Source organism: Scyliorhinus canicula, chromosome 20 (genome assembly GCF_902713615.1).
Source record: "Scyliorhinus canicula chromosome 20, sScyCan1.1, whole genome shotgun sequence".
In the NCBI taxonomy this organism is placed as follows: domain Eukaryota; kingdom Metazoa; phylum Chordata; class Chondrichthyes; order Carcharhiniformes; family Scyliorhinidae; genus Scyliorhinus; species Scyliorhinus canicula.
Genome location: NC_052165.1, coordinates 36,430,363 through 36,457,998, shown reverse-complemented (window position 1 = coordinate 36,457,998; position 27,636 = coordinate 36,430,363). Strand labels below are relative to the sequence as shown.

Genomic DNA, 27,636 nt, shown 5'->3' with positions numbered 1-27,636 from the left:
ATTCTAAGCGGTAGCTTCCCCAGTCTCTCCTCCTGCCCTCCAGCCTGAATCAAACATTTTTGCTCTACCCATTTGCAATTTATACCCCGAAAATTGTCACATTCCCCCAAGATCCGCATGACCTCCCACATCCCCCCTCCAGCGAGTTCAAATGTGCAAAAGCAAATCGTCCGCATAGTGAGACCCGATAAACCAGTTGCCCGAAGCTCTTAGCGCCATGGGCAATGGCTCTATAGCTAGAGCAAACAATAAAGGAGAGGGGGCACCCTTGCCTCGTCCCTCGATGTAATTTAAAATACCTCTACCCCAGCCGGTTCTTGCGTACGCTCACTACAGATGCCTGGTAGAGCAACCGCATGCAGCCAATAAAGCCCTCCAAAACCAAATCTTGCCAGCGCCTCGCACAGGTACTCCCACTCTACCCGATCAAAGGCCTTCTCCGTGTTCATCGCTACCACCACCTCTACCTCTCCTCTCACCAAGGGCATCATAATAACATTTAGAAGCCTCTGCACATTGACCTTGAGCTGCCTGCCCTTAACAAATCACGTTTGGTCTCCCCTATCACCCCCAGAACAGTCGTCTATCCTTGTGGCCAATATCTTCGCCAACAGCTTGGCGTTACGTTCTAAAGCGATCGGCCTATATGACCCACAACTCCAGGTCCTTCTCCCATTTAAGAATAAGTGAAATCGAGGCCTGCGACATTGTCGGGGGGAGGAATCCCTTCTCTCTCGCCTCGTCAAATGTCCTCACCAACAGTGGGCTCAATATCTCTTAAAACTTATTATAAAATTCCACCAGGTAGCCGTCTGGCCCCGGAGCTTTGCCCGACTGCATTCCCTCCAGCCACTTGATAACTTCCTCCATCTCAATTGGGGCCCCCAGCCCTCCACCAGGTCCTCTTCCACCCTCTGGAAGTCCAACCGATCCAAAAATTGCCTCCTCCCTTCCACACCAGCTGGAGGTTCCAACTCGTATAATTTACTGTGAAATTCTTTTAAAACTTTGTCCTGTTCTCCCTCCCCCCCCCCCCCCCCCCCCCCCCCGATCCAAGACCATGTTCTTTACTCTACCAATCTCCCTGGCTGCCTCTCTTCCTAAGCTGTTGCGCCAACAGCCTACTTGCCTTTTCCCTGTACTCATACACCGCCCCTTTTACCTTCCTCAACTGTGCCACTGCTTTCCCTGTGGTCAACAACTCAAACTCCACCTGCAACTTCTGCTGCTCCCTTAGGAGCCCTGCATCTGGGGCCTTCGCGTATCTCCTGCGCACCCGGAGTATCTCCTCCACTAATCTCTCCCTCTGCCCATTCCCCCTTTAACCTATGGGACCGGATCGAAATTGGCTCCCTTGTAACAACCGCCTTCAGAGCTTCCCACACTGTCGCCACCGAAACCTCTCCCGTATCATTTAGTTTCCAGATAGTTCTGAATGGACTTATTCACCTGCCCACAGACCGCTTCATCTGCTAGCAACCCCAGATCCAATCTCCATAACAGACGTTGCCCTCTCCTCGCCAAACTGCAAATCCACCCAGTGCGGGGCATGATCCGAGACTACAATTGCTAAGTATTCCGTCCCCACCTCCCTCTGTATTAGCACCCTGCTCAGAACAAAAAAGTCAATACGGGAGTAAACCTTGTGAATGTGAGGGAAAAAAAAAAACTCCTTCGCCCTCTGCATTGTGAACCTACATGGGTCTACCCTGCCCCCCCCCCCCCCATCTGTGCCATAAAACCCTTCAATTCCTTTGCCACAGCCGGCCTCCTCCCTGACCTAGATACTGACCAATCCAATTCCGGATCAATGACAGTTCCGGGATCTTGCCTAACACCCGCCTCATAAACTCCACGTCGTCCCAATTCGGAGCATATATGTTCACGAGCACCACTCGTACACCCTCCAACCTTCCACTCACCATTATGTATCTACCCCCCCTTATTTGACATGATTCTCCCTGCCTCAAATGCCACTTGCTTACTAATCAAAATTGCTACCCCCTAGTCTGAGTCCAACCCTGAGTGGAACACCTGGCTAACCCAGCCCTTCCTCCAATCTCGTCTGATCTATGACCTTGCGATGTGTCTCCTGTAGCATAACCACATCTGCCTTCAGTTCCCTTTAGATGTGCGAACACGCAAGCCCCCTTAACTGGCCCATTCAGTCCTCTCTCGTTCCATGTAATCAGCCTGGACGGGCTGTTTTTCCCTCCCGCCGACTAATCACCCTTTTTAGGCCAGTCCCAATCTCTCATTTATTCCCCAACAATAGTTCCTCCCCTGTCAGCAAAGCAGTCTCTCTCTTTCTTCCCCCCCCCCCCCCCCCCCCCCCCACAACCAGGAACCTCATCCCCCCCCAGGCCAGGCAGCAGCTTAGCTCTTGTTAACCAACCCCCCCCCCCCACCCCCACTACGCTTCCGAGAGTCAGCTGAACCATGCTGACCCTCATGACCCCCGCCCCCCCGCCCCTGGCACCAAACAGTGTCTCGCTATTGCTCTAACCTCTTCCCCACATGAATAAATCTGATAACAGCATCACATTCCCCAGTGAGTAAACAGCAGCAACAACAAACAAAGATGCAATTAGCAGAAACCAGTGAAGAAACAGTCCTTGAAGCAAAATCCAGTCCCCTGAAGAAAAGCTAATTTGAAGACCCCACCCCGACATCAAGTCTCTGCAAGGCAAAGCACCCTACAACCATCTCTGCAGCCCATAATGTCACCCAGACTGACATGAAATCCCTTTTTTCTTTTATAGAAAAAAACACAACCAATACAGTGTTAAGAGCCTCCGCTACCATACAGTGTTAAGAGCCTCCGCTACAGAACTTATCTGCAACTTAAGTGACCTCTAAATCGACTCCAGCTTTTCTTTAATGAATGCCCATACGTCGTCCAGCGTCTCAAAATAAAAGTCTTGTTCCTCATGTGTAACCTGCAGCCTCGCTGGGTATAGCATCCCGAACGTCACCCCCTTCTTGAAGAGGGTTGCCGTCACCCGATTTGAACCCATCCTCTTGGCCAGCTCCGCTCCCAGGTCCTGATAAATACGCAACTCGCAGATCTCCCATTTTCTGCTCCGTTCTTCCTTGGCCTGCCGCAGGATGAGTTCCTTATTTGTAAAGCGGTGAAAACGTACCACCATGGCCCTCGGCGGGTCATTCGCCCTGGTTTTCCTTGCGAGGGCTCTATGCGCTCTATCCACCTCCAGGGGCCGAGGGAACGCCTCAGCCCCCATCAACTTCTCCAGCCTGTCCGTCACATGCCGTCGCATACAAACCTTCACTGCTTTCAGGGAGACCAACGATTGAGGTTGTGCCTCCTGGACCTATTCTCCAGGTCCGCTAGCTTCTCTTGCATCCTCTTCTGGCGGTCGTCCAGCACCTCAACTTTGTTCTCCAGCACAGTTATATAGTCCTCCTGGTTGGATAACTTTTGTTCGATCTCCCGTATTGCTTTCCCCCCCCCCCCCCCCCGGGTCTTCTGAATCAAGACCAGTTGATTGATCGGGTCCAGCGTATCCTTTATCAGCTTGACAAAGCAATCCTCAAAAAACTTCACCAGCTGCTCCGTCAACCACTGAGCCGATTCTCCTTGGCCCTTGCCCTCTGCCATTCTGTCCTGCGGTACCAGCTCCACTTCTCGCTACCAGGACTGAGTCGTTTCACACTGCCACTTCTGGTCCAATTCTTCATACACCAGAGAGGGAATCCTCCTTACTGTAGCACAGTTCACCGATTTTTATCCCAAAAAAATCCCAGAAAAGTCGGGGGCAAAAGGTCCAGAAGTCCATTACAGGCGGGAGCTATCAAATGTGCAACCTGAAAATGAAATGAAATGAAAATCGTTTATTGTCACAAGTAGGCTTCAAATGAAGTTACTGTGAAAAGCCCCTAGTCGCCACATTTCCAGCGCCTGTTCGGGGAGGTGGTTACGGGAATTGAACCGTGCTGCTGGCCTGCCTTGGTCTGTTTTCAAAGCCAGAAATGTAGCCCTGTGCTAAACAGCCCCTGCTCCTACTCCTCCAGCCCCCAACCTACTACTCCATGGCCTCCACCGGAAGTCTTTTGACCTTTTTTATGATGAAAGGAAGGTCATTGAAGCAACTGAAGATGTTGGACCTCCGACTCTACCTTTAGGAACTGCAGTGATGTCTTGGAACCGAGATGACTCATCTCCAACAGCTGTAGCCATCTCCCTGCTAAATATGACTCCAACCAGCAGAATTTCTTCCCTGATTCCCATTGACTGTTTTGCTAGGGCTTCTTGATGTCACATTGGGTCAAATGTTGCCTTGATGTCAAGCAGTCTCTTGTGCAATTGTTTCCCATAGTCTGAAGTAATTATCTTTTGGTCTTGTATTTATTCTAGATTTTTTTTTTGCATTGATGTATAACTTCAAATTATCCAAAGTTTTGTGGAAGAACTCTGGTACTCTGAAATTGTACTTGCCCATATGCTTTTGAAGTGCTGCAGAGCCTTACATGATTGCTTTTTAAAACCTTGTGTGTTCAGTGGGGTCCTTTTATTAGAATTTGGATACAGATCTCCAGGACACCATCTAAGGCACCATTTTGAGAATAGCAGACTATTTCTCCCTTCCCTACTATCACCGAACAGAAAGGAGTACTATTCCTTTTCTCGGTCAACTGCTAAGTTGAGCAGGCATTGGTATTCGCTCTTGTGAAAGGAAATAATGTTTGACAAATTTATTTCTCTTTCGGCTAACCAATAGGGCAGCTAAAGGCGAACCAGTAGATGCAGTATATCTGGATTTCCGGTGCCAGCACGAGGTTAATAAGCTGAAGTTGGGATAATAAATTAGCATAAACTGGAAGCAGAATAGGCATTAATAGGGAACTTCACAGTGGCAGGCTGTGTCTAATACTGCAAGGATCAGTGCTGGTGCCACAGCTATTTACAAAATTAATGACTTGGACAGAGTATGGCAGGAATGCAAGCTGCGATAAGGACATAGGTTGCAGTGAGATTCTCTTGACAAGGTGGCAGCTTGGGTACAAGGTGGGGAAGTAAGGTTATTCACTTTGAGCAGGGAAAATAGAAAGTGTGTTTCTAAAGATACAGTGGTGAGTATTCCTGCCTTACAGCGCCAGGGACCTGGGTTCAGTTTTGACCTTGGTGACCGGCTGCAAAGGGTTTGTATACATGTTCTCTGTGTCTGCAAGGGGTTTCTCTGGGGGGTTCTGGTTTTCTCCCAGTCTCAAGATATGCAGGTAGGATGGGGAAGTGGGCCTAGGTAGGTGCAAACTCTATGCAGGGATTCTGTGGAATTGTTATATTGGCTTTTTAGCAATGGGAAAGGAATAAAAGTCGAGCTAGTTCCAGGACTTTAGTGAGATCATGGGCTGAATTCTCCAGCTCCAGTAGCATGTGGCAGAAAATTGGGATCACTGCCAGGTGCTCATCAGATTGTGATGTTCTGCCCCCCACCCCCCTCTCTCTCTGGTGGAGGGATTGAGGTGCGTGCAACACCAGGAGGATGCAATTGGTTCCTAATCCATTTAGCAGGCCCAGCACCAGATTCTCTGGGCCAGAATCACGGCAGGTGATACAACTGGCATCACCAACCGTGAACCTGATGTGGTTGTCCTCATCATGGGCCAATGGGAGTAACTGGAGTTGACCCCAGAAGTCCATCTGAGGGCAATCCCATCTCTGTTTCTCTCTCCTCCCCCCCCCCCCCCCCCCTCCCAGACCCCCTAAGTGCTAAAACCGCAATATTTACAAACTTCAAGCACATCAGAGTAAGTGCATTCCAAGCACACCCCTTCAGGCTGGAGTGATTTTTTTTTAAATGGAGCTGGAAATTAACGGCACTTTTTGTGGTTGATGTTTGTAAACATGTGGTTTCAGCACTTTGTGGGGGGGGGGGGGGGGGGGGGGGGGGGGGGGCGCAGGACTTTGCTATTTGGCCACCTGTTCAAAATGGCAACCTGATAACCAGGTTCCTGCTGGAATCCCTCTTATTCCTTGCCATGCATAAATTTGCATGGCAAAGGATACCGAGCTGGGAGCACAAGTCTCGTGCAATTCAGCTCTGCCAGGAGAACTTAGTCTCCCAAACGAGAATCTCTCCCACTGTGCAGTTTTGGCTCCATATTGAGGAAGGATATACTTGTATAAGTGCAGCACAGGTTCACAGATTTCCCCTGGATGAGAAGTTTGTCCATGATGAGGCTGAGTAAATTGGGTCCATGCTCTTTGGCTTTGGAAGAATGAGATGTTATCTTGAAACATTTATTCTAAAAGGGGTTGACCAGGTGGGCATAGTTTGTTTCCCATGACTGGGGAAGCTAAAAGACTGGCACAGTCTATGGATAATGGGCTGATAAAAGTAATTCCTTCACCCAAAGGGTTGGGCATCTTTGGAATTATTTTATCCTAGAGGGTTGTAGATACACCATTGTTTGACGATGGACATATTTATTGATGACTACTTGAGCAAAATGGCAGCATACGTGAAACCATAATTTTTGAAAGTATTAATGGCTTGAGGAGGGGGGAGAATTCACGTGGTTCAGTTTACCATTTGTATACTGTACAGCTTTAATCTTTATTAGGGTCACAAGTAGGCTTCCATTAACAGTGCAATGAAGTTACTGTGAAAATCCCCTAGTCGCCACATTCAGGAGCCTATTTGGGTACACGGAGGGAAAATTCAGGAGCCTGCATTCAATGTCCAGTTCGCCCCTCAGGCACGTCTTTCGGGACTTTGTGGGAGGAAACCAGAGTACCCAGAGGAAAAGCACATCGACACAGGGAGAATGTGCAGACTCCGCAGTGACCCAAGCCAGGAATCGAACCTGGAACACTGGCGCTGTGAAGCAACACTGCTGACTGGATATTAGCAGTACATGAACTTTTTTTTAAAATTTATCCAATTCTGTTTTTTCCATTAGTGGCAATTTAGCATGGCCAACCCACCTGCACATCTTTGGGTTCTGGGGGTGAAACTCGCGCAATCACGGGGCGAATGTGCAAACTTCACACGGACAGTGACCCTGGGCCGGGATCGAACCTGGGACCTTGGCTCTGTGAGGCAGCAGTGCTAACCACTCTGCCATCATGCTGCCCAGCAGTACATGAATTTCAATGTTGCTGTGCCTTGATTAAAGTCATCAAAGATGGCAATGGGCACCCAGCAGCTGTTTTCCAGTTCACTGCACCAAACAAACAAGTACTGTATCTGCAGAAGGAAAAATACAGTACTCGTGCAATTCTCGCCCAGAACGATTTGAGGTTTGTTCCTTCTGAGCTATTCCTGTTTGAGCAGACTCTCTGGATACGGGGAAAAACAATGGAGGCATGGCCCAAGGTCAACCATGATTGTATTAAATAGCAGAGAAGGCTTGACACTGCTTGAAGTATTGGTCTACTTGTGTTCCTATTTTTAGTGTTCTTAGTGCTGATCATTGGTTTGAAAAGCTCTGTGCCATTTGGGATTAATCGCCCAGCCCCATGGTCTGCAGGCCAGCAATGGGATTGTCATTTTAGGACTGAAGGATGCCAATATCTGCTCACCTGAGTTCTAGGTTGTCAGTCGTCGTGTGTCAACTGTAGCTCAACTGGTAGCACTCTTGCCTCTTTATCAGATGGTTGTGAACTCAGTCCCACTCCACGATGTGAGCATTTATTTTTGTGTGACACTCCAGTATGGTACTGAGGGTACAGATTCCAAGAGTGATATCTTTCAGATGTGATGTTAAACAGAAGCTATATCTGATCACTGGTGGATGTAAAATATTCCATGGCACTAATTTCAAAGGAGAGGAGTGCCATTTTCCTTGTGCATTGGCCAATATTTATCCCTCAGTCAACAAAACAAACAATTTATTGGGGACTTTGCTGTGCAGTAATCTTTTCTATAATACTTGCTGCACTTGCTGCTTAGGGTGTCTGAAATTTTACAGTCAGAGGTCATGAAAGGCTCAAATTTTTAAAAACTATTTTTATTCTCCTCCTTCACATTTTCTCCCAAATTTACACCCAACAATAAACAATCTGTAACGAATGCAATGTCAATCCCCATATCAATATCAACGATCCCATCCTCCCATCAAACCCCAAAACATTAGCCCGCATGTAAACAAATGACCAAAAAGGAATTGGGAATCGCCCATAGTCACCATTAACCCATACAGTCTGCCCCCCTAATGTTCGATGTAATCCAATTCTCGAATTTGCAAAATGAATAATGCCCATTAATTATAGAACCCCTCCATCCTTCCCCTCAGTTCAAATTTGACCGTCTCGAGTCAAGAATTCCAGCAGGTCCCCCCGCCATGCCAGGGCACGGAGGGGGGGGGGGGGGGGGGGGAGGAAGGAGAGGAGAGGTTGCTCTCCAACCCATCAGGATCTGCCTTCGAGCGATCAATGAGGCTAATGCTACAACATGGCTGCCTCCGTACCCATTTCCAACCCAGCTGGTCCGACATCGCGAATATGGCCCCCTGAGGGCCTGGGTCCAGTTTCACGTGCATCACTTAGAAATTACCCTTAACCTCCTTCCAGTAATCCTCCAGATTTGGACAGGATCAAAACACATGATCGTGGTTTGCAGAGCCCTCTCCACAATGTTGATACACATCCTCTACCCCCTCAAAGAGCCAGCTCATCCTTGCCCTTGTAAGGTGTGTTCCATATACCACCTTCAGCTGTATCAGCCCCAACCTCTCACACTAGGTGGTGGTCCCTCCCGAGCACCTCACACTAGAACCCCTCCTCCATGTCCTCTCCCAACTTGATCCCTTCCAGTGGCACCGTCTCCTCTTCCAAAATAGCCCCGTAAACCACTGATACTACCACCTTCTCCTGTCCCTCTGTCGTCAGCATCTCCTCCAGCAATGTGGAAGCCGGCTCTACTGGGTAGCTTTGTATCTCCTTTCTGGCAGTCTCAAATCTGCATGTATCTAAACATTTCCCCCTGCTCCAGCCCATATTTCGCTCCCAGCTGCTTCAATCCTGCAAACCGACTCCCGAGAAATAAATCTTTTAATGTCCTAATTCCTTTCTCCTCCCATCTCTGAAAATTTCCATCCCCCTTTCCTGGCTCAAATCTATGGTATCCCCAAATCGGCATTTCCCTTGGCCCTGCCCCCAACCCGAAGTGCTGCCAAAACTGCCTCCAAATTCGCAACCAAGCCATTGCTACCGGACTCGCTGAGTATTTCTCTGGGGCCATCTGGAGATGCGCTGTTGCTAGCGCCATCACCCTGACCCCCTACACTAACTCAAGGCTCTGTATAAAACATAGATCATTATATGTTATTTTACTTAAGCTACAAACCTTTGCTCAATAACCAACAAACTTCTAAGTCATCATAGGTGAGTAATTGCATGAGTGGCTTTTCTGCAAATTGGTAATATACAGTACTTGTTTGGTGCAATGAACTGGGAAACAGCTGTGTACCCATTGCTGTTTTTTGATCTAATGACTTTAATCTTGCTGCAGCAACATTAAGATATTTATACAATGTTAATACTTTCATATACAAATTGAATATGAAAGCTGTAAAACTGCATCTTTTTGTGAACCCCCACCTCCTAAGCCATGAACTACTTTTCAGCAACACTGTTTTGCTCAAATGGTCATTATTAAAGCTTTGAGTATTGACTGTTTCATATGGGGACAAATAATAACTGACCGAGATCTGATTGCCCAACACTTTAAAAAAAAAAAAAAATTTTGGAGTACCCAATTCATTTTTTCAAATTAAGGGGCAATTTAGCATGGCCAATCCACCTAACCTGCACATCTTTGGGTTGTGAGGGCGAAACCCACGCAAACACGGGGAGAATGTGCAAACTCCACACGGACAGTGACCCTGACCCGGGATCGAACCTGGACCTCGGCGCCATGAGACTGCAGGGCTAACCCACTGCGCCAACGTGCTGCCCTAATTGCCCAACACTTGTGTGCATGCACATTCTGGCTTGCTAGTGATGAAGCTGGGACTCTGGCAGATTTATTTCCCTCTTGGTGGCAGATTTATTTCCCTCTTAGGTACAGACTCTTATCAACTAAATTTTGGAACAGCTTGGTTATTCATTGGATAAAGTTGCTAACAATTATGGAACATTGACATGCTTGTGCCTTGTGACCTCACCACCACAAGGTGTGTCTTGTATCCTTATTTTTAAATTCTCTTTGGAAAAGTTTGTAACCTAGCAATACATTCAATGCTTTTATAGTCGTACAAATTACAAAAAAAAAATCATTTTTGGGATGTGGGTGTCGCTGGTTAGGCCAGCATTTCTTGCCCATCTCTAACTGCCCTTCAGAAGTGGTGGTGCGTTGCCTTGAACCATTGCAGTCAGAAGTGTTGGTACACCCACAGTGCTGTTAGGAAGGGAGATCATGGATTTTGACCCAGCGACTGAAGAAGTGGCGATACATTTCCAAGTCAGGGTGGTGAGTGACTTGGAGGGGAACCTCCAGGTGGTGGAGTTCCCAGGTGTCTGCTACTCCTGTCATAGATGGTAGCAGTTGTGGGCTTAGAAGGCGCTGCCTCCGCAATTGTGGCGAGATCCTGCAGTGTATTCTATAGATGGTACACACGGCTGCCACTATTTGGTGAGTTACTTGCCCTAGAATTGTTAACCTTTGACCTGTCCTGGTAGTCACAGTATTAATATGTTGAGTTCAAATGCTGATCAACGTTGACCCCCAGGATGTTGATTGGGGGGGGGGGGGGGTTCAGTAATGGTAATGCCATTGAATGTCAAGGGGTGATGGTTACATCCTCTCGTCAGAGCTGGTCTTTGCCTGGCATGCACTTGCCACTTGTCAGCCCAAACCTGGTTATTGTCCAGGACTTGCTGCATTCGGACATGGACTGCTTCAGTATTGAAGCCAGATTCTTGCTGAAATTAATGTATACAACCTTCCATATAAGTTTTGCAAGTTCAACCTGAATCTTGGAAGGTTTTTAAACAGTATTGATATCATGAGCTGCTTGGATTGACGGGTTGTCTAAAAAATGTGAATCTAGTAAGTATGTAGATTTCCACCAGAATCTAGATCATTTGGGTCTTTTTTATAAGTGTGCCATTTTTCAAAATGGGCAACTTGATGCATTATACATGGAGGTTTTGGGCAGTTGGCTTTGAAAACCATTTGTAAAGCTGCCTTGATGCATCTTCGTTTCTTAAGATAATAGCAGTATAATGATTTCGAGTAGTAGTATAGATCTCCAATGACCTAATTATGGCAAATGTGAAAAATATAATCCATCTCTGTCAACTATGACTCGGTTGGTAGCACCTGGGTCCTCGGTGCTGTGAGGCAGTAGTGCTAACTACTGCGCCATCATGCTGCCCTGCCCCATTTGTTAATTCCTACATTAAAGTAGGATCTGCTACTCTTGGAGGTAGATCAGTACTCTGAAACTATTGACTTTGGCAAAAATCATCTATGACCCTTCGGCCCACCAAGTCTACATAGACCCTCTGAAAGAGCATCCTATCTGCCTCTGCCCTCCAGCACTGTAACCTCATCTAACCTGCACATCTTTGGAGGCAATTTAGTATGGCCAGTCCATCTGAACACCTCTTTGGACTGTGAATTCTTCTCTTGCCTGGGATAACTCTGCTGATCTATCTTTGGTTGGAAGTAAAACTATTTTGCCATTCCACCTACCCGAATAGGCGCCGGAATGTGGCGACTAGGGGCTTTTCACAGTAACTTAATTGAAGCCTACTTGTGACAATAAGTGATATTATTATTAATTGCCTTGTGCCAGAGCCGATGTACAGTAAAATGTTCTTGGAATAAGGTATAAAGTGTGCCAGTGTTGTCATCAGGATTTCATTGAAGCACAACGGGTGCATAACACTGAAACTAGTACAATTTAGATCCTGTTCCTTTTAAGCTTGGATAGTGTCTCGAGGTGGCCCTCAGTATTTCCTCAAATGAGTCTTTCAATGATGGAGATAATTTGGCTTAAATAAAATATAAAATTTGGGTAGATTAAATTTTTTATTTTAAAAATACAAGGTTCTTTTATAATCGTTAAAATGGGGTAGTTTAAAAAAATATTTATTCGAAATTTTTACATCATAAATAACAAAAGAAAAATAGAAGAAAAAAACAACCCCCCCCACCACCATGAACAAAACAGTGAAACAGCGAAAATAAACAACTAAATAAAGCAATGTCCAATGAACCATCACCAATAAACAATAATAGAGATCCCCAGCGAAACATAAACAACCCCCCCCCCCCCCCAAACCCCAATGCCCTGGTTGCTGCTGCTACCGACCATCCCCTAACCAGGAAGTCTAGGAACGGTTGCCACCACCTGAAGAACCCCTGCACAAATCCCCTTAAGGCAAATTTCATCTTCTCCAATTTAATAAACCCTGCCATGTCATTAATCCAGGATTCCATGCTTGGGGGTCTCGCATCCTTCCACTGAAGCAGAATCCTTCGCTGGGCTACCAGGGACGCAAAGGCCAGAATACCGGCCTCTCTCGCCTCCTACACGCCCGGCTCATCTGACACCCCAAATATTGCAAGCCACCAGCCTGGCTTAACCCAGGAATTCACCACCTTTTTGATAGTGTCCTCGCTACACCCCTCCAGAACTCTAATGCTGGGCATGCCCAGAACATGTGGGTATGGTTTGCAGAACCCCCCCGAACATCTCACACCTATCCTCACTCCGAAAGAACCGGCTCAGCCTTGCCCAGGTCATATGCGCCCTGTGTATCAGGCTAAGCCTGGCGCAAGAGGAGGAAGAATTCACTCTTCCCAAGGCAGTTGCCCACGTATCCTCATCGATCGGCTCCCCCAGTTCCTCCTCCCACTTACCTTTTAACTCCTCCACCGAGGCCGCCTCCTCCTGTATCAACTGGTAAATTGACGAAATCCTACTGACAACACCCTATCCTGGGCGCCGGCAGCAGAGGGAACCCCACCACCTGACTCCTAACGAACGCCCGTACCTGCATATATTGGAACGTGTTTCCAGGGGGAGCCCGAATTTCTCCCCCAGTTCCATAAGGCTCGCAAACTTCCCGTCGATTAACAGGTCCCCAACCCTCCTAATACCCGCCCTGTACCAGCTCCAGAACCCCCAACCACTTTCCCCTGGGCAAACCGATGGTTCTCGCGTATCGGGGGCCACACCGAGGCCCCCACCTCCCCCCTGTGACGTCTCCATTGCCCCCAAATTTTGAGGGTCGCTGCCACCACTGGGCTCGTAGTGTATCTCATTGGAGGGAGCGGCAGCGGTGCTGTCACCAGCGCCCCCAGGCTTGTGCCCACACAGGATGCCATCTCCAACCTTTTCCAAGCCGCCCCCGCCCCCTCCCCCTCCATTACCCACTTGCGTGTCATCGCCATGTTGCCCCCCATCCCTGCTCCGCTCCAAAAACACCCTTCTCGCCCTCGGGGTCGTCTTAGCCCACACGAACCCTATAATACTCCTGTTAACCCGTTTGAAAAAGGCCTTGGGGATCAGGTTGGGGAGGCACTAAAACAAAAACAAACCTCTGGAGCACTGTCATTTTAATTGACTGTACCCTACCCACCAGGGAGAGCAGCAGCATATCCCACCTTTTGAACTCCTCCTCCATTTGTTCCATCAGCCTCGTCAAGTTAAGCCTATGCAGGGCCCCCCCAGCTACTAGCCACCTGCACCCCCAGATATCTAAAACTCCTCTCTGCCCTTTTTAGCAGAAGCTCACCAATCCCCCCTCTCCTGGTCTCCCGGGTGCACCACGAACAGCTCACTCTTCCCCATGTTCAGCTTATACCTGGAGAAATCCCCTGAGGATCCTCAACACCTCTGGCATTCCTCCCCCACCGGGTCCGCCATACAATAGCAGATCGTCTACATACGACGATACCCGGTGCGCACCCCCCCCCCACAATTCCTAGACTCCCTCAAGGCCATGGCCAGGGACTCTTATCGCCAATGCAAAGAGCAGGGGGATAAGGGGCACTCCTGCCTCGGTTTAGGTGGAAATATTCCGACCGCCTCCTGTTCGTGGCCACACATGCCACCAGGGTCTCGTACAGCAGCCTCACCCAGCTGACTAACCCTAACCCACACCTCAACACCTCCCACAGGTATCCCCACTCCACCCTATCAAAGGCCTTTTCCGCATCCATAGCTACCACTACCTCCACCCCTCCCTCCACCGCCGGCATCTAGGTGCTTGCGTACATTGGTATTCAGCTGCCTCCCTTTCACAAAACCGGTCTGATCCTAGTGTATAATCCCCGGGACAGAGTCCTCGATCCTTGTGGCCAATATCTTTGCCAGGAGTTTTGCATCTACATTGAGAAGCGAAATATGCCTATACGACCCGCACTGCAAAGGGTCCTTGTCTCTCTTCAAGATCAGGATGATCAGCGCCCTAGACATCGTTGGGGGCAGGACCGCCCCCTTCCCTTGCCTCATTGAAAGTCCTAACCAGCAGTGGGCCCAACAGGTCCACGTATTTCCTGTAGAATTCCACCAGGAACCCATCTGGCCCTGGTGTCTTCACCGCCTGCATGCTCTCTAGTCCCTTAACCAGTTCCTCCAATCCAATTGGTGCCCCAACTCCTCCACTCGCTCCTCCTCTACCCTCGGGAACCTTAGCCGGTCCAGAAAACGACCATCCCCTGCTCCTCCGATGGGGGCTCAGACTGATACAGTCCCTCAAGTCCATGAAGACCCTGTTAATCCCTGCCGCACTACACACCATGCTCCCCCTCCTTCCCTCACTCCCAAAATCTCCCTCGCTGCCTCCCGCTTCCTAAGCTGGTGTGCCATTCCTTCCTTCACTCCCAAAATCCCCCTCACTGCCTCCCGCTTCCTAAGCTGGCCTTCTCGCCATACTTGTACACCGCCCCTTGCGCCTTCCTCCACTGCACCTCCGCCTTCCTGGTGGTCAACAAATCAAACACAGCCTGAAGGCTGCGCTGCTCCATGAGTAGCCCCTCCTCCGGGGCCTCTTGAGTACCTGCTATCTATCCTAACCATCCCCTCCACTAGCCCCTCCCCCTCCCCCTCCTTTATGGGCCCTGATGGAGATCAGCTCTCCCCTGATCACTGCCTTCAACGCCTCCCAAACCACCCCTACTTGCACCTCCCCGTTATCGTTGGTCTCCAAGTATCTCTCTATACACCCCTGGACCCGCCCACTAATCTCTTTGTCCTCCAGCAGCCCCTGCTCCAAGCCCCACAGTGGGCGCTGGTCCCTCTCCTCCCCCAGCACGAGGTCCACCCAGTGTGGGGCATGGTCAGAGATGACTATCTTCGAGTACTCCGTGTCCTCTACCCTCTGAATCAGCACCCGGCCCATTACAAAAAAAGTCAATCCCAGAGTAGGCCTTATGGACGTGGGAGAAGAATGAAAATTCCCCGGCCTCTCAAACCTCCACGGATCTACCCCCCAATCTTGTCCATAAACTCCCTCAGCACCGCTGGCCTCCTGCCTGTCCTAGACCTAGAGCGATCTAATGCCGGGTCCAGCACAGTGTTAAAGTCCAAGCCCAGTATCAAGCCCCTTGTCTCTAAATCCTGGATCTGGCCCAGCATGCGCCGCATGAACCCTGCATCATCCCAATTCGGGGCATATACATTTACCAAGACCACCCGCACCCCCTGCAGCTTACCACTCGCCATCACATACCTACCTCTGTTGTTTGCAACAATGCTCAGCGCATCAAACGACACCCGCTTCTCCACCAAGATTGCCACCCCCCCCGATTTTTTTGCATCCAGCCCCGAATGGAACACCTGTCCTACCCACCCCTTCCTTAGCCTTACCTGATCTGCCACCCGTAGATGCGTTTCCTGAAGCATGACCACATCTGCTTTAAGTTTCTTCAGGTGCGCGAACAGAAAGACTGCTTGACTGGCCTGTTCAGGCCTCTACGTTCCAGGTTATCAGCCGGATCAGAGGGCTACCAGCCCCCCCTCCAACCGACTAGCCATAACCCTTTCTAGGCCAACCTCGTGTCTGCGCCCCCCGCACTTCTCATTCCTCCCAGTGGCAGACCCTGCCCTGACCACCTCTACAAACTCCAGCTCCCCCTTGGTCATTCCAGCAGGAACCCGTGAGTCAGCGACTCCTGCTGACCCCGGCTACTCCCGCTGTTCCATCGACCCCCCCCTCCTGTCCATCAGCGGGAGCTGCCGCATGTGCGATTTAGCTCCGCATAGCCGCAACCGGAAGTCTATAATGGGATAGTTAACGTACACTCAAATCGCCATGGTCCCTTTTGTCTATTCATCTGGGGTTCTGTTGTCTAGACACTTTTTTTTTTTTCCAGAGCAGTCCATTCTTAAATGCACTTTGGGTGTCGCTGGCTTAGCCAGCATTTCTTGCCAATCTCAATTGCGCTTGAACTGCGTGGCACCCTGAAATTCCATCACTAGCTAATTATTAAATAAGAATAAAATTTTTAATATAAAATCAAGCTCTGATCTTTTAGGTTGACATCCAAGTCAAAATTCAAGTCTTAAGGGCAGTATGGTGGTGCAATGGTTAGCACTGCAGTCTCATGACATGAGGTCCCAGGTTCGATCCCAGCTCTGGGTCATTGTCCATGTGGAGTTTGCACATTCTCCCTGTGTTTGCGTGGGTTTCGGCCACAACCCAAAGATGTGCAGGGTAAGTGGATTCACCATGCTAAATTGCCCCCTAATTGGGAAAAAAATCACTTGAAAACTCCAAATTTATGTTTTAAAATTTTTTTTAAAAATTGAAGTCTTAAATCTAAGCCAAAGAGAAGCCATATAAATTGGCCAGGAAAAACAGCCAGCCTGAGGACCTGGAGAAATTTTAATTTCAGCAGAGGACAACAAAGGGTTTAATCTGGAAGGAGAAAATAAAATGAGTAAGCTTGCAGGAAACATAAAAATGGACTGCAAAGCTTCTAAAGATATGTGAAGAGAAAAAGACTGGTGAAGGCAAATGTAGGTCCCTTACAGTTAGAATCAGGTGAATTTGTAATAGGCAACCACGGGATGCCAGACGAGTTGAACAAATATTCTGGATCTGCCTTCACTAAGGAGAACACCAATAACTTTCCAGAAATACTAGGGGTGTCATGGTGGAACAGTCGCTGAAGGGTAGCATGCAGATACAGCAGGCGGTGAGGAAAGCAGATGGCATGCTGACCTTCATAGCAAGAAAATTTGAGTATAGGAGTAAGGATTTTTGCTGCAGTAATACAGGGCCTTGGTGAGTTCACGTGCAGTTTTTGGCTCCTAGTTTGAGGAAGGACATTCTTGCTATTAAGGGTGTCCAGCGAAAGTTCGCCAGACTAATTCCTTGGATGGCAGGACTGACGTATGAAGAAAGACTGGATTAACGATGCTTGTACTCATTGGGGTTTAGAAGAATGAGAAGGGATCTCACAAACGTATAAAATCCTGATTGGACAATAGGCTAGATGCTGGATCAATGTTCCCGATGTTGGTAATGTCCAGAACTGGGGGTCATAGCCTAAGAATAAGGGGTAAGCCATATGGGATTGAGGTGAGGAAGAACTTGTGGAATTCTCTACCACAGAAAGCTGTTGGGGCCATTTGTTGGATATATTCAAGAGGGAGCTGGATGTGGCCCTTACAGCTAAAGGAGTCGAGGGGTATGGAGAGAATACGATTCTGAATTTGCACGATCAGTCATGATATTGAATGGTGGTGCAGGCTCAAAGAGCAGAGTGGCCTGATCCACCTCTTTTCTATGTTTGTGTCTAATTTGTAGATGTCCAATTTGTATGTTTGAGGGTGTAAATCAGTTTTGAATTCTGGCTCCTTTTAATGTTAATTCCTACGTTTTACTGGGTGGTGTTCTCCACTATTTAGAAGTATTGTCCAGTGGTGGTAATGTGAGCCACTCTAGAGTTCGCTGATGAGATTGTGACATGCGTCCTTCTCTTTTTAATAGCTTGTTAAGATCTTGCTGCTGAGTTAAAAGAAGCCCTTTGCTTTCTGCTTCTGTAAAAGTTTATTTTTATTTAACTGGTTTGGGGCCTTCTCTCACATATGGGGTCTCTGAAGTGACTTGTTGACCATTCCGATATCAAAAGAGTCACTTGCACATGTATAATATTTTATGACCACTGGCTGTCTGTACTAAGCAGTCCTTTTATTTTGTCCTAATTACTATTTCTGCCCGACTTGGGGAAAATGGTTCCACTACTGCCTAAACCAAACAATACAGATTCTGATAGCAATAAGGTTTGTGATTAGAGTTTTTAAATATAATTATTTTTAATAATATGCATGGCATGATGGCAGGCAAAGTGTTTAGAATCTCCTTGATGTTCTGGCAATTTTTGTTCCTTAAAAGAACAAAAGGGGGGAGGGGGTAAAAGGATGGAAACTGGGGTTTATAAATATTTGAATGCAGTGGTAACTTACTAATTATAATACTTGTTTTATGAAATTTGGTGCCCTGTTCATGAGGTGTATTTGAATCTGGGATTCATCTCTTGGTGTGCTTTTCTGGATTCTGTTTAAGTATACTTTTTCCTAAAGTTTGGGATAAAGTCACATTTTGAAGTGGAAAAAACCCATTAGGTTTAGGAGCTTTGTTCCTTTTAGCTATTTGTTTGCTATTTATTCTGAACAATGTTATGCAACTTACTTCTGAAAGCCTATTTCCAAAATTAAGTTTTGTGCGCAATCTTGCCTGCTGCCAAGAAGCATACAGGTTGTACTGGAAGGTCCGAATGTGACTATGCAGAAAAAAGCATCGAATAGCTTTCCAGAATTTATTATTTTAAAGATTCCTCTTAATAGAAGTGTGTTTGCTGCAGTAAGATGTGTAAAAATTAATATTTCTCTTTCTCTCTCCTCTCTCCACAGGTTTATCTGGAAATCCTGCGGACCTAGACAAAAGGCATCAAGTTTTTGGAGAAAATTTTATACCACCCAAAAAAGCAAAAACCTTTCTTCAATTAGTATGGGAAGCACTTCAAGATGTAACCTTAATTATTTTAGAAATTGCAGCCATAATATCGTTAGGCCTTTCTTTCTATAAACCTCCAGGAGAAAATAATGAAGGCAAGTATTTCTATTAAAACCTTCTGCAGAATAAAGAAGCAAATATGGTGCAGGCACAATTTCTGGATAAGCTGAACTACTTTGTGTTCCATGTGTTATGAGATTGATAAATACAGATCAGTAGTAATTGATAGTTACTCCCTTTGAGCCTTTATCAGTTGACACATTTACAGCATAAGACACATGGCTATTATTCGCTCAATGCATCAAAAATAGGATTTGAGAATAATAAATCATTTGCTAAGTGCTGTTGCAAAGGTTAAATGGGAGCTCCATTGCTCATTCCCAAATTGTAAACTGGTTCCATTATATTAATTATTTCCTTGGGAGCCATCCAGTACCTAAAAGGCTGTTTGAGGGTGTTTTAGAGGGTATGTTTGTTTTTAAATTTACTTACCACTGCAGAAATTCAACATCTGGAATACAAGAGCAGGAATGTACTTCTGAGGCTGTATACTCTGGTCAGACCTCATTTGGAGTATTATGAGCAGTTTTGGGCCCTGTATCTAAGGAAGAATGTGCTGGCCTTGGAAAGGGTCCAGAGGAGGTTTACAAGAATGACCCCTGGAATGAAGTGTTTGTCGTATGAGGAGCGGTTGAGAACTCTGGGTCTGTACTCGTTGGAGTTTAGAAGTATGGGGGGGGGGGGGGGGATCTTATTGAAACTTACCGAATACTGCAGGGCCTGGATAGAGTGGACATGGAGAGGATATTTACAATTCTAGGAAAAACTAGAAGCAGAGGACACAATCTTGGACTAAAGGGACGATCCTTTAAAACCGAAAAGGAGGAATTTCTTCAGCCAGAGGGTGGTGAATCTGTGCAACTTTGCTGCAGAAGGCTGTGGAGGCCAAATCACCCGAGTGTCTTTTAAGATCGAGATAGATAGGTTCTTGATTAAGGGGATCAGGAGTTATGGGAAGAAGGCAGGAGAATGGGGATGAGAAAAATATCAGCCATGATTGAATGGCAGAGCAGACTCCAGGTCGAGTGGCCTAATTCTATGTCTTGTGGTCTTATCTTTAACATGTCAAGACAGGTGTTTCCAAGGGATCCAAGTAAAATTGTGGATATATGCAGGTTTCCTACTGATCTAAGACTACCCTTGCTACTAGTACCCCTGTCCAACATGGTTTTGATGTGGCCCATTTACTTCCTGTTGCTCATCCCTAATTGTAATTACTCCAATCCTATCCCTCCACCTCCTTACTCCTTTTAAACCTATTTCCTTGACCAAATGTTTGGTCATTTCTCTTCTGCCTCCAAAGTAATTTTGTTTTCTGGGAAATGTTGTGATGTTTCATGTTAAAGTTGCTATATTATTGGAAATTGCAGATCTGCAAGAGGGCTTTTTAAATGGCTTGGGTGCTGGCAGTGGTAGTTAGTTAGGAGCCACTAATTTATTTTAATAGCTGGAGTTCCTTGACTTGATGATCTGTGAACTTTTGAAACCTGGTCATTCATTGTTTGAAATAAATGAATGCAGATGTATGCATGACGCATGAGATGATCCCATGGAATTACTCATAGATGCCAGCCAAGAACGGAAACTGAATACTGTAAGCTTGATTGTCTGGACATCGTGAATGAGTGGTTCCTGGACTAGAAGCTATATAATTGGGAGGTGTGCAAGGACTGGTTGTTTGGGCATAGGTGTCCAGAAACACTACCTTGGATGCTCAACATTTGAAATATGAACATATTCAAATACTGAGCAGCTCGGGCATAGAAACTAGTGGGGAGGCCATTTGGCACTTCGAGTCTGCTCCGCCTTCATTATGATCATGGAGGATCATCCAAGTTCAATACCCTGATCCTGATGTGCCTCCATATTCCTTGATTCCTTTAGCTCCAAGAGCCAAATCTAGTTCCTTCGTGAAAGTGAACAACGTTTTGGCCTTCACTACTTTGTGGTAGCGAATTCCACAGATTCACCACTCTCTGGGTGAACCCACGTCAGTCCTAAAAGGTTTACCCCTTATAGTTAAACTATGACCTTTAGTCCTGGACTCCGCGCCATTTGGAACATTCATTCTGAATCTACCCTGTCTAAACCTGTTGGAGTATGAGATCCCCTTTCACACTTCTAAACTGATTTAGTCTCATAATGACAGCCCTGCCATCCCAGGAATCAGCCTGGTAAACCTTCACTGCACTCCCTCCATAGTAAGAACATCCGTCCTCTGATAAGGACACCAAAACTGCACACAATACTTCAAGTGTGGCCTCACCAAACAAATGCAGTAAAACATCACTATTCCTATACTCAAATCTTCTTGCGATTGAAGGCCAACATACCATTTGCCTTTACTGTCTGCTGTTCCTTCGCACTTGCTTTCAGTGACTGATGCAGAAGGGCGCCACATGTCTCGCTGAATATCCATCTCTCTCAATTTACACCCATTCAAATAATCTGCTTTCCTATTTTTGTTACCGAAGCGGATAACCTCCGATTTATCCACATTATACTGCATCTGCCACGTATGTGTCCACTCACTCAGCCTGTCCAAATCCCGTTGAAGCATCTCTGCATTCCCTCGGCTCACCCGCCAACCCAACTTTGTATCATTTGCAACATTTAATTCTCTCGTCTAAATCATTAATATATAATGTGAACAGTTGTGATCCTAGCACAGATCCCTGCAGTACCCCATTAGTCACTGCCTTCCAATCAGAAAAAGACTTAATCCAACTTTTTGTTTCCCGTGCTAACCATCTTTTTCCATCTCGAGACACTACCTGTAATCCCATGAGCATTAACTTTACATATTAATCTGCTATGTGCGACCTTGTCAAAAGTTTTCTGAAAGGCAGTGTCTGTAGAGATGCAAATTGTTGACATTTCCAGTTTATCTTTCATAAATCGACTACCTTTTAGTTCTAAAGCTTTAACATGCGAGTCACTGAGGTCCCATCCATAAATCTGAAAAATCACTCCTGGCATATGCAGGATAGTGGCAAAACCAAGTTCAACCCAGCCCAAAAGAATCGCAATCAAATTCCAAAGAGCGGGTACAAAATGTTACATTTCTCAATCAGTATACCCTACTTTATGGCTAGTTTTACATTTTGTGAATTAAAGTTTTGTGAGAAGTATATTTTCAGTACTTTAAATTGGCATGGTGGATGAATCTTTTTTATTGGTTTATTTCATCCTGTCCGATTCTTCCTGGGAGCGTGGTATTTTTCCCACCAATTAGAATCCGTTATATTACTTGCATTTTTTCATCTTCAGCTAATGTCCAATTAGTTTTGAGCAAAAGTGTCAAACACATACCATGTGCCCGGCTGCCTGTAACTAATATCACTACTGAGAAAATATTTTTAATGTTAATTGGTTTCTCATTTAATTAGGTCCGTCAAATACATGCTTGCATCCATTGATTATAGGTCAACAGGAAAGCAGTTTTTCTGCTCGGCCTGACTTGTGCATGCAACGTATTGCTGTTAAAATGTCAGTCTGAAGCTTGGGTGGTGCTATTGCAGTTGGACTAATTGGATCTGATTTTTTTCATACTTGTGAAATCATGCTACAATTAATATCCTCCATATATGCACTAATATGTATTCAATGCCTTTTGTTTTCTGCAGCATGTGGTGCATCAATGGGCGGTGAAGATGAAGGTGAATCGGAAGCTGGTTGGATCGAAGGAGTTGCTATTCTTGTTTCGGTTATCTGTGTGGTACTGGTTACAGCTTTCAATGATTGGAGTAAAGAAAAACAATTCAGAGGTCTACAAAATCGAATTGAACAAGAGCAAAAATTCACAGTAATAAGAGGCGGCCAAGTTATCCAGATTCCTGTGGCAGAATTGGTGGTTGGTGACATTGCACAAGTTAAATATGGTACTTAAGAATTGTAAACTTTTTTTTCCCCTGGAAATTGTTTTCAAATTTAAATGGAAAATAAGTAAAATGTTTTGATTTCCATTTTTCATCTTTATTATATGGTAATTGCTGTCATGGTTATGGTGGGGGGGTAGGGAGTGACCAAAGAGAATAGTGCTGTTGGTGGACAGTAGTTCCTCCAAGCTACTATAATTTCTAGATCAGAAATCTAGTGATCAAGGCACTTTATTGCTTTGCAATATCAGACTGGATGTGATCTTTGTCTTCAGTCATGTGTGCTCAAGGATTTGACATTTGTTTGAGCGCTAGCATTGAGTTATTATGTAACTTAATTTTCTCCCCATCAATCTCGACCAAATCACCTCTACTCTGGAATTCGGGTGCATCTAAGTACCCTTACTGTTGCATGTAGCCCATGCCATAGTGAGATGTGGAGCATATGCTTGAAACATGTTTGTATACATGTCCTGGGTGAATTAGGACACTTTGAGCCAAAAACTGAATGTGTACCTATGTAATTATTATCATCCTCTGGCACAGCCAACAAACCCGGAGAATTTGATTCCAAAGAGCATTGATGGTGCCTGTTGTGAATAGCCTATATAGAAACATACATAGAAAATAGAAGCAGGAAGAGGCCATTTGGCCCTTCAAGCTTGCTCCGCCATTCATTATGATCATTGCTGATCCAAGTTCAATACCCTGATTTTACCCCCCCCCCCAATATCCCTTGATTCCTTTAGCCTCAAGCTATATCTACCTTTTCTTGAAATGACACACTTTTTTTGGCCTCACTACTGTGGTAGCGAATTCCACAGATTTACCACTCTCTGGGTGAAGAAATTACTCCTCCCCTCAGTCTGAAAAGTTTTACAATTTATCCACTTTTACAGTCGGTCTTTATGTTCCCTGCTAGCTCGCTTTCAAATTGTATTTTCCCCTTGAACAGCACCTCCTTGACATTCTTAAAGGCTGCTTGCCGCCGAGCCACCTCCTGGCTTAGGTCCTGGTAAATGCAGAGGACACTGTTGTTCCACGTGCTGCTCCTGGCGCTCTTTGCCCACCGCAGCACCCGCTCCTTGTCCACGAACCTGTGGAACCTAATCATCATCCGGGGGGGGGGTCCGCCCTGCCGCCCCTGCCTCGCCTGCACTCTGTATGCCCCCTCCAGCTCCGGCGGTCGCGGAAAGGCTTCGGCCCCCATCAGCTGCATCAATAGGTCTGCTACAAACGCTGCGGCCTCAGCCCCCTCCGGGGGGCCGACCATCCTCGGGTTGTTCCTGCGGGCTCTATTCTCCAGCTCCTCCACTCTGTCTAGCAGTCTTCTCTGCCGCTCCTTCAGCCCGTCAACTTCTAGCGCCGCAACCGTCTGCGCATCCGCCTGCTCCTCCACCGCCTCTCCCAGCTCCTTAACTTTAACATCTTGCGCATCCAGCCTCTGGTTCAGCTGATCCACCGCTTTCTGGATTGCGTCCAAGCTGTCCCGCTTCAGCGCTTCAGAACTGGATTTCATTACCTGGAGCATGTTATCCAGCGCCTGCTGGATTGCTGAGTCCAGGGTCCGTGTGTCTGCCATCTTAGGTTCCAGGTAAGTTTCTTCAGCTCCTTGTCTCTGTCCCTTTTTCTCTCTCTCCTTCTGCCTCCTGGACTCTCGCTGTTCCATGTGCCGCAGCCCACTCCTCAGTACTTTCACCACCGCCTTCCTTCAGCTCCGTGGTCCAGCTATCGTGGGGAATCAGCCCCCTAAACGACCGCCGGAGTGAGCGCCTGACGAATGTGCGGCTCACTCGGACATCGCCGCCACCGGAAAATTGTATTTTCCCCTTAATCAATCCCTTGGTTCACCTTTGAATTTTAAACTGTTTCCGATCCTTGGGTCTATTGCTAATTTGTATGTCTCTTTGAATCTAATAGTTTGGCCACAGTTCCTTTTCAACTCTTGCGCCAAATAGGAATAAACAATCTTTGGTGTTCACCTATTTGTTCCTTGAATACCTGCCATTCCCTGTCCACTGTCCTTCAGTAATTTTTCCCAGTCCATCATAGCCAGCTCATGTCTCATACCATCATTGAGGTTCAGGACCCTGGTCTCAGAACAAACTAAGCGTTCTCTCACAATTAGATTGCCAACTAACCGTGTCTCATTGCACAGCACCCAATCCAAGATGGCCTGTTCCCTTGGTTCCTCAACATATTGGTTCAGAAAACCATTCTGTATACACTACAGAAATTCCTCCTCCTATTGTGACTAATTTGACTCAACCTATCTATGCGATTAAAGTCTCCTATAATCACAGATGTTCCTTTATCACCTGCATCTCCAATTTCCTGTCTGATGCTATTCCCAACATTAGCACTGCAGTTTGGGCTGTATGCCACCCCTACGAATGTATTTTGCCTGTTGATGTTTCTTGACTCTATCCAGACCGATTCCGCATCTGTACTAATATCTTTCCTCAATATTAATTAACAATGCAACTCCACCACCATTTCCTTTCTGTCTGCCCTTCCTAAAACCTGAATAACCCTCTGTTTAATTCCCATCCTTGGCCACCTTGGAGCCATGTCTCTGTAATCCCAACTATATCGTATCATTTTACATTTATCCGAACAACAAATTGATCCATTTTATTTCTAATGCTCTGCATGTTCAGGTACAAAGCCTGTCTTGAGTTGGTTTCAATTATCATCGTTATCTGATTTGTCTTAGTTACAGTAAAACGTCCAGAAGATTTTTAGCTCTACTCTGACATCCCACAAAATCATTGGGGTCTGATTGTTGACCTCTGACCCTGAACATCATTGTTGCAGAATGTTCAGAGGTCATTTTTGGTAGACCCTGGAGAACATATCTGCCAGAATGGGCCACCATGGAACCAACAAGGGTAAACCTACTTGATCTCCACCAATTTGCCTGTTGTAGATGTGCTGGTCCATGAACATAGTGATGCAAGTGGCTAATACACAGTTCTTGTGGACAAATCTTTCTTTACACTGAAAATATTGTCCACGTGTGATACCACTGTTAACTGGGATGGATTCGGAACCAATCTAGCAGCTCCAGACCGGGCAGCATTTTATTTGAGCCCATTGCCTGGCATATCCCTCACTCTATCACTGCCATCAAGCCAAGAAATCAACCCTGTTCCAATGAGGACTGCAGGAAAGCATGCACCAGGTATACCTAAAATGAGGAACTGGCCAGACTAGAGCGCACGGTTACACATTAAGAGCAGCATGCAATAGACAACTAAACAATCTCTTGATGAATGGATAGATTAAAACTCTTGCGAGTAGTGAATGGTGGTGGACAATTAAAAATCAACGATGGAGGGCAGCATGGTGGTGCAGTGGGTTAGCACTGCGGCCTCACAGCGCCGAGGTCCCAGGTTCGATCCCGGCTCTGGGCCACTGTCCGTGTGGAGTTTGCACATTCTCCCTGGGTTTCGCCCCCACAACCCATAAATGTGCAAGCTAGGTGGATTGGACACGCTAAATTGCCCCTTAATTGGAAAAAATGAATTGGGTACTCTAAATTTAAAAAAGGAAAACATCAACGATGGAGGAACCCAACATAATCTTCTAACCAGAGTGGATAATCCATCTGCCTCCTGAGGTCCCAACAAGTTGGATGCTGGATCTTCAGACAATAAAGTCCACATAGTATCAAAAAGTGGCTGAAGGCCCTGGATACAGTAAAGCCTCAACAGCATCCTGACTGTGATGCTCACGAACTAACATCACCCTAGCCAAGATGAAAACTACAGAATCTAGTAAACTCTGGCGAATTGCCCGTGGATCTACTGTCCACGAAAAGTAAGACACATCCAAGCAGCTCCACAAGCCCACTTGGTGTTCCTCCCAAAAGGTCCGAAAGGCGTGCTTGTTGGGTGAATTGGACATGCTGAATTCTCTGGGTACTCAAACATGTGCTGGAATGTGGCGACTAGGGGCTTTTCAATAACTTCATAGCAGTGTTAATGTAAGGGGTTCCACCAAGACCATCTCACTCCTGGCCTTATAGCCTTAAAGAGCTTCGTTCCAGAGGTGACATGAGAGCAACTGCCCTACATAAGGCAGCATTTGACAGTGTCATAAAGGAGCCATTGTGAAACTGAAGCCAGTGGAAATTTTGAGAATTCTTCAATTGCTGAAACATACCTACCTAGCACAAAGGAAGATGATGGTTGTTGGGAGTCCAATCATCTCTGCCCCACATCACTACAGAAGTTCTTCAGGATACTGTTCTAAGCTTAACCACTTTTATGTTTCAGCAATAATCTTCCCTCCATAAGGTCAGAAGTGGGGAACATTGGTGATTTATTGCAGTGCCTAGTACCATTCATGATATCACATACTGAAGCAGTTGGTATCCATAAGCAGCAAGACTGAACAACATTGGGTTCAGGCTGATAAAACTGTAATGGCCATCTGCAGCGAGCAAATGTAACCTATCTCCCGATCCTACCTTCAGTGGCATTAACACTACAGAATTCCCCCTCTCAACATGGGGGTTGATTAGCCATATAAATACAGAGGCCCCATGCAGTTCCAACAATAATGAGCTTCATACCCACCCACCACTGGGCACATTGACAGCAGGTGTGTACCATCTACAAGATGCACTGCAGCAACGCGTCAAGGCTCCTTTGACAATGCCTTCCAAACCTGTTCATCATCATCATGGTCAGTTGAGGAACATCAAATGCTGGGCTTGCCAGTGATGCTCAGACCATGAAGGAAGAAAAA

At 46.5% G+C, this 27,636-nt stretch overlaps 1 protein-coding gene across 5 annotated transcripts in view; it reads left to right on the top strand.

The window, feature by feature from the left end:
- The window catches only part of atp2b1a (ATPase plasma membrane Ca2+ transporting 1a), a 145,816-nt gene that overhangs the window by 42,710 nt on the left and 75,470 nt on the right, over positions 1-27,636 (top strand). For all 5 annotated transcript variants that reach the window (XM_038780992.1, XM_038780990.1, XM_038780988.1 and 2 more), the window contains exons 3-4: positions 18,841-19,038; positions 22,630-22,884. In XM_038780992.1, the coding sequence (XP_038636920.1) occupies positions 18,841-19,038; positions 22,630-22,884 (453 nt within the window). The remainder of the gene's footprint in view (positions 1-18,840; positions 19,039-22,629; positions 22,885-27,636) is intronic.